This window comes from Pempheris klunzingeri, chromosome 5 (genome assembly GCF_042242105.1).
Source record: "Pempheris klunzingeri isolate RE-2024b chromosome 5, fPemKlu1.hap1, whole genome shotgun sequence".
In the NCBI taxonomy this organism is placed as follows: domain Eukaryota; kingdom Metazoa; phylum Chordata; class Actinopteri; order Acropomatiformes; family Pempheridae; genus Pempheris; species Pempheris klunzingeri.
The window spans coordinates 12,849,228-12,867,483 of record NC_092016.1 but is presented as its reverse complement, the minus strand read 5'-3'; the positions used below and the strand labels follow the sequence as shown (position 1 = coordinate 12,867,483).

The 18,256-nt window shown below is 41.3% G+C and overlaps 2 protein-coding genes across 2 annotated transcripts in view; one reads left to right on the top strand and one right to left on the bottom strand.

Moving 5' to 3' along the window:
- Positions 1-11,963, bottom strand: part of tln2b (talin 2b) — a 77,931-nt gene extending 65,968 nt beyond the window's left edge. Inside the window, exon 1 of the mRNA XM_070830432.1 lies at positions 11,927-11,963. The gene's annotated coding sequence lies outside the window, so the exon portion shown is untranslated. The remainder of the gene's footprint in view (positions 1-11,926) is intronic.
- A 2,727-nt stretch (positions 11,964-14,690) lies between these two features.
- On the top strand, positions 14,691-16,272 carry c2cd4a (C2 calcium dependent domain containing 4A). The gene is made up of 2 exons (XM_070831264.1): positions 14,691-14,727; positions 14,841-16,272. The coding sequence occupies exon 2, from the start codon at positions 14,868-14,870 to the stop codon at positions 16,212-16,214; it is 1,347 nt and encodes a 448-aa protein (XP_070687365.1). The 5' UTR covers positions 14,691-14,727; positions 14,841-14,867; the 3' UTR covers positions 16,215-16,272.
- Positions 16,273-18,256: the final 1,984 nt, after the last annotated feature.

Here is an 18,256-nt window from a genome sequence, read left to right as displayed (position 1 = left end):
CCGAAAAATTGTTTCAGCCCTGGATTGCAAACAGACTGTCCGGTCCCTGTGTCATGTAACTGACCCTTTAGTGACAGTTGTCAGACTGTTAACCACAGCTTGTAATGATGCATCCAAAGAAAGGTATGTAATGCAGTAAACATGATGATATTTCAGCCATCATAAAATGCTCTTTTGACAGTTACGAATAAGGCACAAATTATTCATTAACATTCTGTCTAGCCATGTCTTGGCATTTTACCACTGATGGGAAAGACAGGCAGATGGACTGCGGGCACTGGGTGAGCATGAGTAAAAAAAAAAAGAGAAAAAAAAAAGGGCACTACAGATGTAACAGTAAAACTGATTTATGAAAGGGTGACAACGAAAGTACCACAGACAGACGGAGGAATTCATAATAACAGAGACACCCAATGTCCTGTGTTTCACTACAGGTTTACCAATGTTGGACAGGGGGCAAAGAAAGGGGGACAAGTTACAGCATACTTTCTTTGCTTGTAGCAATTTAGCATTTAGATCCAGAGTTACATTGTATGAGAGACTATAAGGGTCTGATTTTCTTAGCTTATTAGTGACTTTCATTACCTGCAAGTAGCTTGACCAAAAGTGAAGCAATTAGAAAATCAATTTACTGTAAAATAGATAAGGTTGGTAAAGTATGACCTCCAGTGATAATCACCAGACATACATTACAAAAAAATCAATTATAATATCAGCGAATTAGTTTTCTCCGCACTCAGTGTCTTCATTTATTTTGTGTTATTTTTCCTCTCTAAGCACGATACATCAATTTCATAATGCGGCCTATAAATTGCACTGTGGATGTTGGTAATGATGCTTTACATCAGGCAGCGCAGTTAAGTAAACTGGGTTTAATTGGGTTCAGTGTTAATCTTCACTACATCCCTCTTCACAATGTTAAGCTGTGAGCTTAGGATTTCTGGCAGGTTTGACATTCAGCATTGTTGTGCTTTAGCGAACACCTCTCTCCTTAACACTGCTGGGCAGGTACAGTCCATTATCCTAATAACTTGCTAACGATAATTCAGTTCATATTATCATCAAAATGTTAAATAAAATATATATATATATATATATATATATATATACACACACACACATATACATATACATACATACATACACATACAGACTAACCCATAAGACAGAATCCAAACAAAACAGTTTTACCCAACTGCACCAACATCATCAAGTCTAGTGAATGTGTCCAATGAGGTCACATATACTTCATCAAATTTGAATAGAAGTCATTAGCCAACTTCCTATATTGAACTTTCGTTCGCGAGCAATGCATTCTTGAGGGGTACATCTGGACACCAGCTGTGGCAGCACCATGGCCTTTAGAGGTCAATAGGTTAGGAGCCATCTAGACTGACGACATCTACTCCTCTGGTAGCTATGGAGTTGTTGTGGAAAAGTAAACAACAGAGGCTATACAGTTAGCTGCTCATAGGAGAAGCACTGATATAACCGCCCCTTGCCCATTTCTGAAAAACAGAGATTCCAAATGATTAGTTGTGCACTCCCATGGGACTGAAAAGCTAAGGAGGGGGATGTGTAATTCAATTAGTCCCACGGTTCTACACCAAAGGGAGGCAGACAGATCCATCTCATTGAGACATCCAGGATGTGCAGGCCTGGTGTATGCACAGAAGATATTGGCAGCACATCATTAGCGCTGTTGGTTTGAATTAAAGATAGTTTCACTCACTAAAGGGATACTGGGAATAAATAAACCCAGGAATCTGTACTAGCAAAACCAAGCAGTTCCTCCTAAAATACCCTTAGCAATCCTTATCGACACAAAGAGTAGCTGAAAGAGGAGGGCTTGCAGGCTGAAGCTAACAGAGGGCAGAGTGAGTCGCCTTACATGACAAGCCAGCCACGTTCTAAGCAATGCCTCTGAGCTTGTGCCATGTGTCGAGGATGCTGTCTCCCACTGAAGTTGCATACAGATCGCCCTTTCAGAGCACAGCCTCCTCCGCCGTCTCTTTGTCCCTCCTCCCAGTGGGGAATTTATAAAGCTTCACAGTACCTCGCTCCATGAGATTGCTGTAATTTATGACAGCCTTTTCCCAGGCACAGAGAAATCAAATCAAACTGTAAATATAGTGCATGTTCCCCAGTATGAGCTCTTCACATACGTAGACTGTAGATCACAAATAAATGCCAGAGATCCTGACAGTCATTAAATAACAGCATCAATAATCCCACATGTGGCAGCACTACATTTGATTTTGGATTATGAAAAGGGCAGAAAGCATGGATAATGAATGAGACACAGCAGAAACAAATCAGAGGAAATGAAGAGTTACGAGACGAGCTAAGCTGCACATCAGCCGCTGCATACCGTCTTTAAAGGGAGGTCCGCCAGTCGTAGTCATTAGTACCAGAATGACCCTTGACCTCAAGCTGGCACACACACCTGGCTATGTTATACGACTCCATCCGAGCCAGACTGGAGATAGAGGGTGTCATCTCATGGGTATAGCCTCGCAGAGGCAGCATGGCCACTGTGGGTGGGCAGCTACCCTCCATTGGCTGCAGGTCCATCAATCTCCTGTCTGAGGAAACTGAAGACTCGACGGAGAGAAGCGAACAGCTGCTATATAGAGGACTGAGCAGATGGTAATGGTGGCAAGAAATTAACACCATATAATTTTAAACTTATACACATCATTTGGGGGGAGAAAAGTCTGCAACTTCAACACTCCTCTCATAGTAAATCTCAAAAAGTGACGCTGTGCCGAATATTGGTGATTGCTGTTTGCCTGCTTTTTTTTTTCCTTTTCTTTTTTTTGCATTATATATTCTTTCAGAAATATCTGGAACAGCACACTGCATGCATTCCTAGCAATTTGTTCACATCAGTCAGTATGACAAAATGTTTTGATATTTTCTTGATGACAGTGAATACTGCGTATTGTTCAACAGTCTTCTAGTAATGACAATGATGAGTGTGCAATAAGTAGACATGGTCATTCTAGTTCAGCGATGCAGTTTTGTCATAAAAAGGCAGACAACATGAAGGACTTAGCTGCTAAAACATAAAAACCATTTGTCATGTTTTAATATAATATATATTATACTGTATTCACAGAATGAGCAGAATGCGGACTGAGAGTTTCTATGAATACTGTTTGCACATATGACAGAAGGAAAGATAAAATGCTCTGATGCATGTGTGTCAGGCCTGCAAGTCATCCTCAAATGCCATGGAATTAGGTTCAGTGTGACTGCATGGTGTCCTCCGTAATCCAAATGAATGGCTTCCTCTTCACCTATGCCAGCTGCATTGACAGAAATATGACACAGACCTCAGTATTTCATAGGGACGTTAACAAATCGACTGAGGTGCTGTCAGCACTTCAGCCACTGCAGTTAAACTGGAAACGTTCAACTTGTTCAATTTTATGATAAAAAAAGTGGTACCTTGAGATACCCACATTACACTTGGTGCCAATTTTAAACAGCCTAAACTTCTTAATTAACCTTTAATATGCACAAAGTATCCCTTTTCCACTTGGACCAGAATATTTAACATCAACTATATTGGTAGCACACAGGGCTGCTTTTTTTTCCAATGGAACTCCCGTTGTCTATACAGCAAAGCTCATTAAGGGTTTGGAATCAAAGCTACTTAGCCATTACTTTGTCCAAGGAGCCACTGCTTCATCCAATTAATATTGCATGCAGTTATTAGCACTCCAGATATTATGCTTTCATAAAATGAAAAAGGAGCACTTCTTACAGCTTGAGTGCTGGGGAAGCTGTGACAAGTGCATGCACACAACCACATGGATAGAGTGGGCATATAATGGCTGCCCTATTTAGGGCATTTTCAAGATAATGTCTCATCTTACATAAAGCACTGCCCATTCATGTTGTGCTGTGTTGAACAGGCAGGTCATCAACGAAACAATGACCACTTGTTTTGATGGCTCACTGATTGACAATATGATTCAGAGCTGTGGATTAAATTCGCCGCTGCTTCTATAAATAACATCATTAGTCTACTGGATGTCTACTTTACTATGCTGCACATGTTCACAAGCAGGCTGTGTCGTGGCAGAGTAGCCACAGGGAAGAAATCAGAGAGCATAATGGACAGGAAATAATCAAATAGGTAATGTACACATGTACCACCATAGCCTGGGGTCTCTTTGTTTCCTCCTCTCTAGAGGTCAGATAATAGGACGACCCCGATATTATACTTTACAGGAGATTAATGAATGCTTGCTTTTCCTTATTTTTGTTCTATATTTGCTATACTGGTACCTTTTAGTGCAATTATACACACACAAACAAGATCCAGGAAGTGTTCCAGCATTTGATGCCATGCAATGTCACTAACAGGCCATGTTGTATGGATATAATGATACTGAGAGAATAGAGATTATATTAGAATCTGCTTTAGGAGGATGTTGATTCCCCCCTCACTTCAGTGGTTGCTGACACAGTGACAGGAAATTGAACACAAAGTGATAACTGACCCGTTCTGATTTTCCAGACAATGCATGTTCTGACGAAAATCAACATTTATATTCAGCTCTCATTCAATTCTAAGAACAACGGCGTACCAACAAACAAGGTTACAGTATGAAACCACAGGATGTTGTATAATTAATGCCTGACTTGAATTAAAATTTCCTCCTTTGCTAATGATTTTGTGCCATCAGGCCAGGTGACCTTATTCCCACAGCAACCATTTAGAATTTATGTCGCACTCGACCCAGACGATCAGCATAACAACTAAGGTTGAGTCAACACATTTACAAGGGCAGATGACTGGAACAGTTATAAAATTAACAGATCTCAGATACTGTACTTTATAGTACAACTATGGAAGCTCTGCAAAATGCTTGTCTGATCCCAAGTGTTCCCTGACATCTATAATGCATCTTTGTGGAGCTACACCCCAAAATAAGTCAAGTAATTGGTCACAAGGGCTGAGTATTGTTTGATTTTTATACTATTGCTGATGGCATATCTGAGCTTGGTAATGATACCAAAACAAGGTAGGGCACAGTCTGTTTTTAATGCTTTGTCATTGAAAACAATCTTTTGACATCCACATACTTCATTGTTAAAAATATTGGGGGAGAATGAACTAATAATCATGAACCTGTGAAAGAACAATAGTGCTGGAGACTGATTATTTTGGCAAAGAATGGCCATGACTACTGGTTAACTGGAGATTTCTTTAGTTGCAGAGAGGCCTGCACCTTTGTGCAACACTGTAAGACATATCTCGGTTGTACTGGCCCTTACAGGTGCAGGTATCCCTTTCAAAATATGGTCTAAATTCAAAATGGTCGCCTTAAGAAAAAAGTGAAGGGTACCAATACCAATCATGCCATGGGCTTCTAACTCAACTGTATCATTCCAACAAATGTAACCCTAGATATTGCCTTCCACTGAGGGTAACCAGAGAGTCCCTCTGCCCTTAACACAAGGTCACTGCACTGCTGATGAGCTGAATTTACAAGGCTAAAGTAACACAATCACTTATATAGAACAGCTTCCAGCTGCTAAATGCACTTTCATCAGGCCAATATGAAATCATTTCCACAAGACTGTGTCAGAGCAGTCCACAGTTCTTTGAGACTCAAGGTGCTGACACTACATAGCCCTGAACAAAGGGACAGACAGGCACAGAGAGAGAGAGAGAGAGAGAAAGAGAGAGAGAAAGATAGATCCCCTCTTGCTCTTCTTCTCGCTCGGTCAGCAGCTCTCGCAGCCTGCAGAGAGGATCCGAGCAGAGGATAGCAGTAATTTCAGTGCTGCTCTTTAGACAGGAGAGTTCTTCCCCCTGGGCAGTCACAAAAACAGCCTGACAGCTGCTGTACACACAAAGGACCTGAAGGCCCCCAATTAACCTTGATGTGAAACTACTGCCTTGTCAATTCTTCCCTAAACAAGATCAAGGATGCCATTCAACAGCAATATCATTTTGTTGACTTTACCTGCCTGTTATTCCATCCCACCTCTGTCCCAGTGCAGCGAGCCTTTGCTCCCTCTGTCTGAAAGTTGTGTAAACCTCTCAACCTCTGGATATCTCCCATCATGGACAATTTACAGATTGGGATTACTTCCAACTCTTTTCTTTGATTTATGTCAGTAAGTTAAGCAATTGTGTCCTAGGTGTAAAAAAAAACAGTTCATTGTTTCATCAAGTGATTAATGTATTAACTATGCTGTGGTGCTGGCCCCCGTATCACTCAGGTGCATTTGTCTGTGATGTATCATTGCTCCAGATCGATGGCAAGTGGCTCGATCACTACAATCTCTGCCCTACTGTCATTGACCTCTGGCTCCTATGGCGTTCCTGGGAGACCCCCCTTGCCAGTGGAAAACACTCCCAGCATGTTGATGAAGAGAGCAAAAGCATCAGCGTCTTTGAGAGAGCACCTCTAATGTGCTTTCTATGTGATACTGGCCAAGAAAAAAAAAAAAAAAAACACTCCTGAGAGCAGAGCGCAACTAAAGCTTAAGGCCTTAAACTTAAGCTCTCAACATATATGTGTACAGTAGGTTGAGGAATAGTTCATAATGCAGCTATTCAGAGGACACTGTGAATGCACAAGAACACTTAGTTCTCAATCGTCTCTTGAGTTTAACTTCAAATAGGCTTCTCACAAAGACAGTTAGATGCTCTGAGCACCAGAATAAAAAGAAGCTGGACATGTCCCAACAAAGTGACTTTTCAATGGGCACAAGCAGCCCTTATAAAAAGGATGAATGACTACCAGGTGATAAAGTGTGTTTTATGGATTCTGTGATCATTAAAACACAAAGCGGCATTTTGCACGGCAAGAACCAAAGGGAAAATATTGACTTTAACAAAATAATGTGCATCAGCTGCTCATGCACTCAAATGTAATGCAGTGCCAAATTAATTCTTAATTGTATTCACACAAACTCGCTTTACAGAGAAACAGACATATTAGAGACAAAAAAAAAGCATTAACTCAGCCACTCTTCTCCCTTTCTCAGAGGGGGCTATGCATCACATGATCTTCAGCACAGTTATCACATGATCTTTACCACTGATAATCAGTTTGCCTCAGGCAGAGTGGGTCACGTTCTGAATCACTCCCGTGTTCCTCTCTAACACCAAAATAGAGACCGTAGCGACCTTTAGTCCCTTTTTTGAAGTGGTTGATTGAGAGTACATCTGTAGATTAATACTGACGGGCTTTGAGCAGCAAAAAATGAACTCAAAATGGCTTTATTCCAGATTCCAGGTTTACAAAAACAAATAAAAAATACTGTATCTTAAAGTAATAGCTCGTATAGAGAAAATAATAAAGAGGGCAGCAGCAACAAAGACCAGACAGTAACAGCTGTCAGCCTCCAATCAGCAACAACTGGCCTTCATCCCCCATCAGCACACCTCAAGCCTATAGAGGGTACCAAAAAACATATTGGAAAGATGACAATCGGTCTCTAGAAAGACATTTCACCTTTACGTGCACAGACTAAAATTAAGAAGCACTTATTGTACACCTATTCACTGACACATCACCTGTACACATAAATGCTAAATAAGTAATTAACATTATTTGCACAAGAGCAAATATTGACCTTTTTTACTGTTTGTTTAAGCTCAAATGAATCTCCAACAAAATAGCCCTACCAAAAAGCACAGACAAAAAAAAAAGAACAGGTGGAAGACTAGTAATTGAATTAACCACAATTGATAAAATGCGCCTACATTCGTTTATAAAAGCAGCGTCCTCGCTGGGACCATGTAGGGTGTGCTCGGCAGTGAAGGCAGACCTGTCATCTGCTACTTCAGACTGGCATCTCATTTGACCTGCTGATGAGAAGCGCCACAGGCTGTGCCCATGCCTCTGTCCTGAAGCACACCATGCCGGCATCCACTGACCTACTTCTTCGGTCTGCTTACGCATCACTAGCACAGCAGCGTCCGTTCAGACCACATGTACAGTAAATACCTGATAAAATACTATCAGCCACCACGGGCAGCTTTGAGAGGACCGTGTTCATTATAGTACAGCTTTACTTATAGTTTTATGTTTAATTATAATAAATGATATGACGTCCTGTATACATTATGCCTGCTTAGTTGATCTGATCACAAATAGGCAAAAATAACTTAATAAATTCTTCAAGTCAGCAACATTAAACTGCAAAACTGGAACACTACTGGATCAACAACTGAGTGACCTGTGGATGTACTGGAACTAAAAGCACTGATGTAATGGCCAACAATTATCAAGCAAGCGTGCAATAAATTTCCATCTGATGCCACAACAATCTTTAATTACAAGTGAGATCAACCTTACTTCAAATCTGAAAGCACACTGGGAATGTGGTCAAGTGTTTGCTAATGAAAAAAATGGCCCATCTGCATTATAGCTCTCACATATTGACTGCCTGCCACATTCATCTGTTGGGAAAAATACAGGATATTATGAATTCGGATTGATGTGCTAGTGGAGTGGAGTGAGAATGGCAGCCAGCTTATACATCTATCCCTTGTTCCATAGAAACAGATCTGGAGGTGAGCCAAGCCCTAAAAAGGCTGTGATCACAGAGACAGCAGCGAGAAAATACATAGGAGAGATCCGTTTCACTGGTAAACACCAAACACAAAGGCTGGGTCACAGCGACAGCATGGGGTGTGTTTTAGTTTCCACCTCCTACACACTCATGCATTAAATATGGTTCAACAATCACACTCTCCAATGACTCTCAAAACCCTTACTTCCCGGCCTCCAACTGAACATTTCCTGGGGAATTCCGACCAGGAATGTATTCTTGATGACGGAGCAACTGCAACAGCTGAGAGGAAAATCACTTTCTAATGAACAGCACGGAAATCCAGTTGAGGCCTTTAAGAATTTCTTGTTCTCTACACTTTTTGGGTCACTTACTTACTTGGGGATGTATGAACTTCTCATTGTTATTTATGGAACAGTTTGAGGATTGTATATTTCTCTCTGGGTTGCACAGTGAACACTGAATAAAAGCACTTCATGAAAGCACACAGTACATTTCAAAGCCATGCTTGAGACTTGTGATTCTTGGTAAATTAGGCGCAGAGTTGAAAGAGTGAACTGAGGTTCTTTTAGCAGAGATATCCTTAATAGGTTCCCATAGTACAGAATCGTTGTGGTAATGGCCTCTTGTATAACTGGCAATGAGTGGGGGAAAAGGCACCATACAAATAGTGCTTGGTTTTAATTATCACAGCGAATCCAAATGGCAGTATTTAATATTTCAGAGGCTTAGACAGGAGGAAAAGCTGAATGTTGACGATATGTATGAATTTGTGCAACTTTTTTGTTGGCACAGGCTTGCAGACTGCCAAACATTGCTCTCTATAACCTTGGGTCTTGTGAATAGCATCTAGTGTTTTGTTTGATGGAACAGTGAGCCTTTATCAGTTGCCTCTGGCTGATACGTGCTGCATATGAGCTTGTGACATTGGTGTTGCTGTGATCTAATTATATACGGGTGCTGTGTTGTGTGAAAGTGCACGGTACTCATCCTAGATGCTGAGACTGGGAATGTCTCCACTTCTGTATTAAGTGAGCATATATGAGCAAAGGGCTCATATTGTGAACCAACAGGTGCAGTGCACCACTGCTGAAATTTACATAGCTTCAATATTTTCCACAAAATAAGATATCTGAATGCATAATGTTGTTTGCTCTCACTACTGCAAACATTGTGTCCAACCGTAGACACAAAAACAAACACATACAGTATGTGCACACACAATGCAACAAATCTGTTATGGCTAGTCTAAACATAAATGCATTAATCCCACAGACAATCCTGCTCAATTCTATTATAAGGAAAGGGTATTTAGGATTCATAAAGCCTTTCCACTACTATGTAATCTGGAGATTATTCTCTATTGGCACATTTTCCAATCGGCCATTCAACAAATCTTCTCTCCAAACCCTAGAAGGGATGCACATGTAATCCCATGATTTACCTTCTTTGAAGATATATTGACATACATCACAGGTATAGTCATTCACCATTATATAGATAATTGCTAGGGTAATGAAGACATAAATTAGAACATTAAGGTCAATTGTCATTATATTTCTGGCGATAGAAACGTTTCATGGCTTTAGTATTTCTCTTAAGCTAAAGCAATTTGCTGACACTTCGCCATCGCACATAAAGCAGGCTTCAGCGCCAAAGCAAAATTGGTGATGCTTGACTGTCAAAAACCTCTTCGTTTTGAGACACTGTATGTCAACTTGTCAGAGAGACAGAACATGCCAAACCAGAATGCAGCCATCTAGCATTTAATTGGTACCTTGTACACATCAAGGTAAGACCAGGAAAACCTATGTAGAAATTATGCAAATTCATCAAGCAACATGCAACGTGGTTGGCGGATGCTTTTATCCTACACTAACTGGTGCCTTACAGTACAACCTGGGTACGTTTTCAGTACGGGTGCTCCCAGGTGGAATCAAACCTCTAGCGCTGTCAGTGGTGCCTCACTGTAAAAAGTCAACCAGAATCACAGTAGCCTGCAGCATGCTGATACAGCTTGACTTTTCCACTCAGGTAAAACATGTCATTCTGCAATATCGGTTTGAACCCCACCCCCCACCTCTCACAGCAACGAGTATCCTTGAACTGACCCTTAACATCCAAGATGTCTCACAAAGAAAAACGCTCAGCTGCTGTAGACTGAAGAAGGGTGGGATGCATTTTTTTTTTTCAAATCGTTGGTCATAACCAAAAGCTTCCTCTGTGAATGAGAAAGACGCTGACGTGTCTTGGCATAGCCAGTCAGCCCAACACTCATCTCATACATATGTTCCACAAACTTGAATGTAAAACCAACCATGGAAAGATGTAAAAGGGTTTACAGTGTGGCCTGTTCACTTCACAGTCCCTGTGTTGGAATAACATTTAATGTCTTGTACCTGTGTGAAACAACCATATCACAGCTCATAAAATAGCTCTTCACAAGTGCAGCACATACACACATACGTATGAGAGGGCTGGGTGGCGTAGCAGTGAAGGACATATGTCCTTCAATCGGGGGAAAGCACATCCTCCCTGCTGGGGAGGAAGTAATGGACCTATACAGCCAGGTGAGCATGCAAGCAAGCAGGCAGGTGTCAGGTAAAAAGAGGGATTTTTTTTTTTTTTTTTTTCCCTACAGGGATCTGTGAAATAGCAGATTTTTAATATTGCAAGAAATGACTGCGCTGCAAGCTTCAGCACTCTCACCAAACTTGACCAAACTGACCATTACAGACTCTGCCCTGCCTATCCTGTATACATTTCCATCAGCCTACTGTAAACCAGCAGTGGTTTCATCCCTGCATGAGCCCTACAGTCTCACGTCGTCAGCGTAGCTTTGATGTTGAGCCGATCCAGATAACATTCAGGTCAAGTCCAAGTTACTGTACAGCACATTTCTTCGCAGAGCGGCAAGGATGCTGGAGCTGGGCAGCATTAGTTGCCTATTTTGCCCACTTCTGTGCGAGAAATCAGGCAAATCCCCCAACATTTAACATGCAGCAACAACGCCAAACAAGTAGGTCAATGAAATATTCATCTTATTACCTCTTATCTGTCAATGTCAAAAGCAGTGAGTCACATTTTAGTCGAAGGAATCGATTTGAAAGGCTTACAATAACGCACCGGATGAAGCGAATCGACAGATGTTAAATCCAAAGAGGAGCAAGGAGACGGTGAAGTGGAGCACATCCCACTAATCATGTGAAAAGGTCGTCTGCACGCTGTTAATATGAAATGTTTTCAGCGCTTCTGCTGAGCCAACATCGAGCGGTCCGCCTGCCCGTAGTGAGCCCGATTTGGGAGGAACAGCGCCGGCGTTTGAAACACTCAGCTTATTTAAAAAAAAAAAAAAAAAATGAAAGCGAAATCCTACCTGATGTCTGTCACTCGTTAATGCATGCGACCTGGCTTGGATGTAGGCTAGGCGACACACACACACACACACTCTCTCACACACACACACACACCGCAAGCGGGTCAGCTCAGCCTGCCTGCCTGCCTGCCTCCTCCACGGCATCAAGCCCCTCCTCGTTTATCGTACAGTGGAGAGAGGAGGAAAAAAAAAAAAAAAAAAAAAGAAAAACGACCGCATATCTATGCGCCGAAAAAAGGAAGCGGCGTCACACTCACCCATGGTTTCTGATAATCGTGGATGTAGCCACATCAAGAGCGATTTCTAGGCTCAAAAGCAGGATATTGATCCAAATGAGCGACTCTGTGTGCTAAAAAAAAACAAAAACAAAACACACATCTGACAATCGAGCAGCGTGTGAAGAGGAACGCACGGGAGAATTGAATGACTGAGTCCTCTCTTATTTTGAAAATGCTTTGAATTTGTGCAGTGAAGTGCACCTGCCAAAAGCCTGTCAGCACACCAGCCATCAGAGGACAGTCTGATCCCACAGCTTCATCCCGCTGTGACAGAAAAATCGATGGCACGCAGCGGATGATGTTATAATATCGCACGGGATCGAGTCAGCAGCGAACACACAAACCATGCAGCTCATGTCAAACTCATGGGATCTAGAATATGTAGCCTGTTACAGTTGTTTCATCGCTGTTATGAACGGGGGTCCTTTAGCCGAATGATGCCGAATGATGATATCATAATGCTCTATAATTCAGTTTGTTTAGATATACAGTTTCTTTTTGTTGTGGGAAATATTTAATGTATAAACCTGACTAGCATTTTCCTCCCAGTTTATCGTTTCAGTCTAATCTGAGCATATACTGCCACCTAATGGAAGTGCTCAGCCATTCGTGCAAAGATAACGCTCAGACAATAATGAGAAGGCAGCGGCTTGTACTGACAACATGTAGAAATACATTATTAATATTACATATATTCAAATATCATAAGATGATCTATCATCTGTCTCCCTGACCTGCACGGGTATTGTGTTTGTAATATCCTTCCTTCTGAATCTTAAAAAAAAAAGAGAGCTCTTTCCTTAACTCTATTGTTGATGACAACCAGAAAACAAACTGTGCCATTAGCACAGATGTTTAATTAGATGGTTAAAAACTGTATTTATATTTATTTTGAAACTTGCAGGTACACACACTGTGCGCGTGTGCTGATCAACTTCAGTCTGGGGAATAATTTCAATAATATTGTTTCATTCTTATAAGCATTTTCTTGATTGAACTCAAATTCATTAAATCATTCCACTTGGTTTAAGAGGTACAAAATGTCTGAGAGATACACTTGAATTACTGATGAGGCTGAACATTTTGGAAAAACATTTCTGGGAAGTTGCCCTGTTTAGGACACTTACCTGGTATAATGTTGGCACTGACATCATTGTGTGTCCATGTCATTGTGTCCTTTAGTGCCTGGTAACACTTGGTAACCAAGTTACTCCACTTGAACCTTGGCCAGGGCAGACTAGAGCTTTTTGACAGGATCCCACCACTAAAGGGACAGTCCCCACACAAGAACAAGAAGAACTGACATGTTTGTATGGCTTTTTTTTTTCCAGCAGCACAGTTTAAGGCATGTGCAAATTATTTGGGGGATGATATACAGTGATGTGCAATAACTTGTAGCTGCAGAACCACCAAAAATGCAGTTCTTTGTCATGCATTTTGGTGATCATATGTAACATAACTGCTTCATGTCTCACCACAAGAGGGTAGCACTGACATGACAATGTTTCAATAAAGGTTGAAGATCTAAGGGGCAACGTTCAGTGTGATTGTATATAAATCAATCAATGTTCTCATCGTCCTTTCTAAAACCGATGTTGACCTCATCTCTGCTTAAGAGACATTATGATCTTCCCTACCATCAGTTTTATTTCTCAGACTTAATTGCGACATGTCTACGTACAGTTGTGATCCAAAGTCTGTCTAGAAGTCTCCAAGTGAACCGATGATGCAGCTATGAAATGTGTCCAGGATTTTAATATTTCTTTTTTAAAAAGAGTGTGATATAGCATCAATGAAATACTGGAATAAGCAGATATAAGAATATACTTATACCAGATGGTTCAACCAATAGAATTTGCCATATTTATTGAAATACCCACAAGGAATTCAATAGCAACTTATTCACAATTGTTAAAAACTGTTATGGCACATTTTTTTGGGGCAGCGACCTGTCTGACCTGCAGCTCTCTTATACTCAGTCATATAGCAAGGCCACCTTTATACCTCAACATCTGCCCCTTAAAGGTACACTAAAAATTGTTCAGAGTTATCTTATCAGATCACCTTGTTTATGTTCACAGAACAAGGTTATACACGCCATCTAATTTAAATAAATGGAAAAGCAAATATGTGAATGAAAGCCTGCCATTTGTTCAAAAAGCATTGTTCACTCAAAGTAGTAAGCTTATCTTGCTGAACAGTTCAGAGGCGACTACAGGGACAGTGAGCCCTGTTGTGGCTTGGATATTTCCATGGGAACCAATGGCCAAAGAGAGAGGGAGGATCCTGTTCGAGCAGCACAGGGGGCGTGCATTAGATTCATTGGTTTCCTGCTTCATTTAAACTGTCTGCGTCTCTCAAACAGCCACAGATGTGCGGGTCTTGACAAGAGAGAGCCTCCATCTGCTGTCAAGAGAGCCTCTGACATTTTCCTCACAACTACAGCCTGAACTTTTAGCTGGAGCTATCAGTCTATCCTATTCAGGACTAACTTGTGGATTATCCATATTTTCAGAATATAAGGTAAGAAAACCTACCTGCAAAGTTCATTATTTTAGATATTACAACTTTTGTGTGTGTGTTTGATTTCAGAAAACAGCACAGCAACTTATAATCATGTCCATTTGATTTTACAGAGTTTCCTAATTTCTTCCAGTGGACCCATGTGGGTGGTGGAGAAGATCCGTGTGTCAGTGGAAAGATCTAACCTGCCCATCCCATCAGCAGAACTCAGCTTTAAAATTGGAGACATCATGTTTGGAGAAAAAGGTGACAAACCCAAAAGGATTTCCCTTTGTCCTAATGTTATCACGCCAGACAACATCCCAGAGTTTTTCATCCCCCCAACAATCCCATCGCTGCAGGAGATGAAGAATACGGAGCAGAGCCGGGCTGCTCGTACTGCCAAGGCGTCTCCCTGTGAAAGGGCTAGCCCTGAAATAGAGGTGACATACCACGAGCCCATCAACACACATATTATCCAGGTGGAGAGTGTGGATGAGGGTCCTTATGATGGCTGCAGTGATGAGGAGACCACCAATGCAGACCCTCAGAGCCAGGCTGCCTTGTCTCTTCCACACCTGGCCAAAGCTCAGACCTGCTATGGCTTTTGCACCTTACTGGAGAGTCCCCACACCAGGAGGAAGGAGTCGCTCTTCCACTCTGATCCTGGCTCATCTCCCCTGCTGCTTCCCAGGAGTCGATCGAGCTTGTGCTCCAAAGTCTCCCCCTCCCCCTCCCCCTCCTCCTCTCCTTCCTCATTCAGCCTTAACACTCTCACCTCCAGGCTTTCCCCAAGAGGATACACTCTGAACTGGCAGGCCGCTCTGGACAGCGATACGACTTCCTCTACTGAATCCTCTCCTTTCAGCTCGCCGCTGCTGACCAGGTGCCCTGCCAAGTCTTCCCTCTTCAAAGCACTGAGCCATGAACTGCTGTTGTCAAGAAACATGAGGAAGGCAATGGTGTCCAGGAACAATTCCCTGTCCACAGATGAAGGCAGCTCCACAGACAATAGCCCAAATGTCATGAGGAGGGCTTCAGAGGGCTTAGTTGAAGGCCTGCCCAGCACCTACAGCCTGGCGCCGCCCACCATCTTCCCTATGGACTTAACTCTGCACAGAGAGAGGGTAATGAAGGAAAGAATGGTACCCATAGGGAAAGATGGCAGCCTGAGGCTCTCAGCGGAGTACTGCCCGGATAACCAAAGACTACGGGTGCGACTGATCAGCGCTGAAGGCCTCTATCCTCTCTCTGTAGACCCCAAGATTATCAACTGCAGCATTAGTCTCTCTCTGATTCCTGGAAAAGTCCAAAAGCAACGCAGCACAGTCATCAGAAAGAGCCGTAACCCAATCTTCAATGAGGATTTTTTCTTTGATAGTATCTCAGAGGACGACCTCAGCCAGCGGTCCCTTCGCTTTAAAGTGGTGAACAAAATGTCCACCTTGAAAAGAGACTATCTCCTGGGTGACTGCGATTTGCCCCTTTCTAGCATTGTGATATCATAAAGTACTTCCTTAACTGTTTATTTATCAATTGAATTATTTATTTTCATTTTTGTATTGTAAAAGGGCATTTTATAAATGATTAAATTATGGAAAACACTGAGGTTGTTTGTCTTTAATATATTTCAAAATAAGACTCTGCTTTCAACTTTCATTCATAAATTGTACATGTGCAGACTGAACAGTTCACCCAAATCTCTCAACATGCATTTTCAGAATTCAATGGAAAAAAGTTCATTTCATAACAACGAATGCACCACCAACAAAAAGTTAAGTGTCACTTTATAATTGCTTAAAAACAAACACAAAAATGTTGATAAAATGATTTATGGGCTTTTCATTCCTTGGTGTGTTAATGTGGCTGCAGCATCAGCTGGTGTGAGACAACCGTCGTCTCGTATTTCTCCTAAGCCTGTTGTTTTCTTCCTGACCTTTCCAGTGATTAAAAATATCACCAGAAACCAGAAACCTTAGAGGGGAGTTTTCACCGTTGAGTATGCATAATTTTAATCAGCGCACAAAAGCGGCTCTATCTGCTTTTTTCCCCACTTTGATACAGAATACTTACTATTACAGTTCATGAGGACTGTATAACAACTAAAGCTGCTGAGGAAACCCACATTATCCAAGCATGTTTTATTTTTCATAATAAAGATCATTTCTTTTTTGATAGTCATGCACTTAGACTTTCAAAATGGTACTTTTACTATTTTTACTAATCAGATAAACAATGCATGACAATGTATTACTCTCAGCTCTAAATAGAAATTAATCAAAATAATTCTGGTAGCTAAAAGGCTAAACAGAAAATGAAGAATTTGACTGTAATCGCAGAATAAACTACACAAGACCTCAAACAGGTCTCTTTTCGCACAACCACAGAGCAAAAACATCTATTTATGTTGACGACAAAAAACAGCATCTCGATATGCAATATACATACATGTTTACTGAACTGAACAGAGCCGCAGCTCTTAATGTCGACTCCAGGCAAGTATATCCTGCTGCTTTCAGCAATAAAGACCAGGCTTAAAAGCGCCAGCTGCCACTATAGTTCCTAGTTAAAGATTAATAGGTTTCTCAGGGCTCAGAAAAGCTCTGATAGGGGCCTGACAACTGCTGGTTTATACAGTATATGACAAAACATGATACAGTAATGTAAAGAGGTGGGACAAATTCATTAATACATATAAATAACTATTACAGCCAAAGCTATAATAACAATCATCTGGGAGATTGGTTTTAAAGCTCAATGCTTTATAATGTAGATATTTTACTAGATTTTACAGTTTGGATTGTACCACTGAGAAAAGCCTTCGGACAAATATGATTCATGATCCACTTTCAGTTTGAAGAACACATTCAGCATAGCCACAAAGACCTACAATCCCTTCTCAACTGTTCTGATGGTTTTGTGTTTCAAAACCGTCAAAATGTGGCCTCATACACAGGCTTATGTGCCACTGTAATACATAAGAAGAAGCGTTTCATTTCTGACACCTATAAAAAATCTCACACAGACAACCTACATTTTTCAACAATACCTCTCTGTACAGGATGTGTTTCCAGATCCTGTGAAGAGACTGATACTGCTGGACACTTTTGTATTGAGTGTTGACTCAGCTGTGAAATACCCTGTAATAAATGAGAATTACCTGTGATTCCCCTTGCTGGTCAACTGCTGATAGGATTCAGAGGGGTTTCTACTCATTTACAGCAGCATTAGGGCCTTGATCTAAGTTTGTGCCGCCCATACAAACATGCTGTGTATCAATGGGCACCAAATGAAAGCATTAAAAAAACGGCTTAATAGCAATTGTTAATTTTCAGATCACATAAAATGGGCATTTCCTTGTAACTGATACTTCCTGGAAAGCAGTGTTTCTTCAATGGTGACCTCCATTGTCCTATGTCTATTGTCTATTAGCTCATTGTCTAAATGTAAGATTGATTCCTCATTGACTTACTTTTACGGGAAACACATAACAATAAGAAACGTATTCAGTGTTATTAGAATATGCTTGCGTTACATAACATAGCATTGC

What these genes read in the sequence shown, in the direction of transcription:
- c2cd4a (XM_070831264.1), top strand. Translation starts at nt 14,868, where the DNA reads ATGTGGGTGGTGGAGAAGATCCGTGTGTCAGTGGAAAGATCTAACCTG.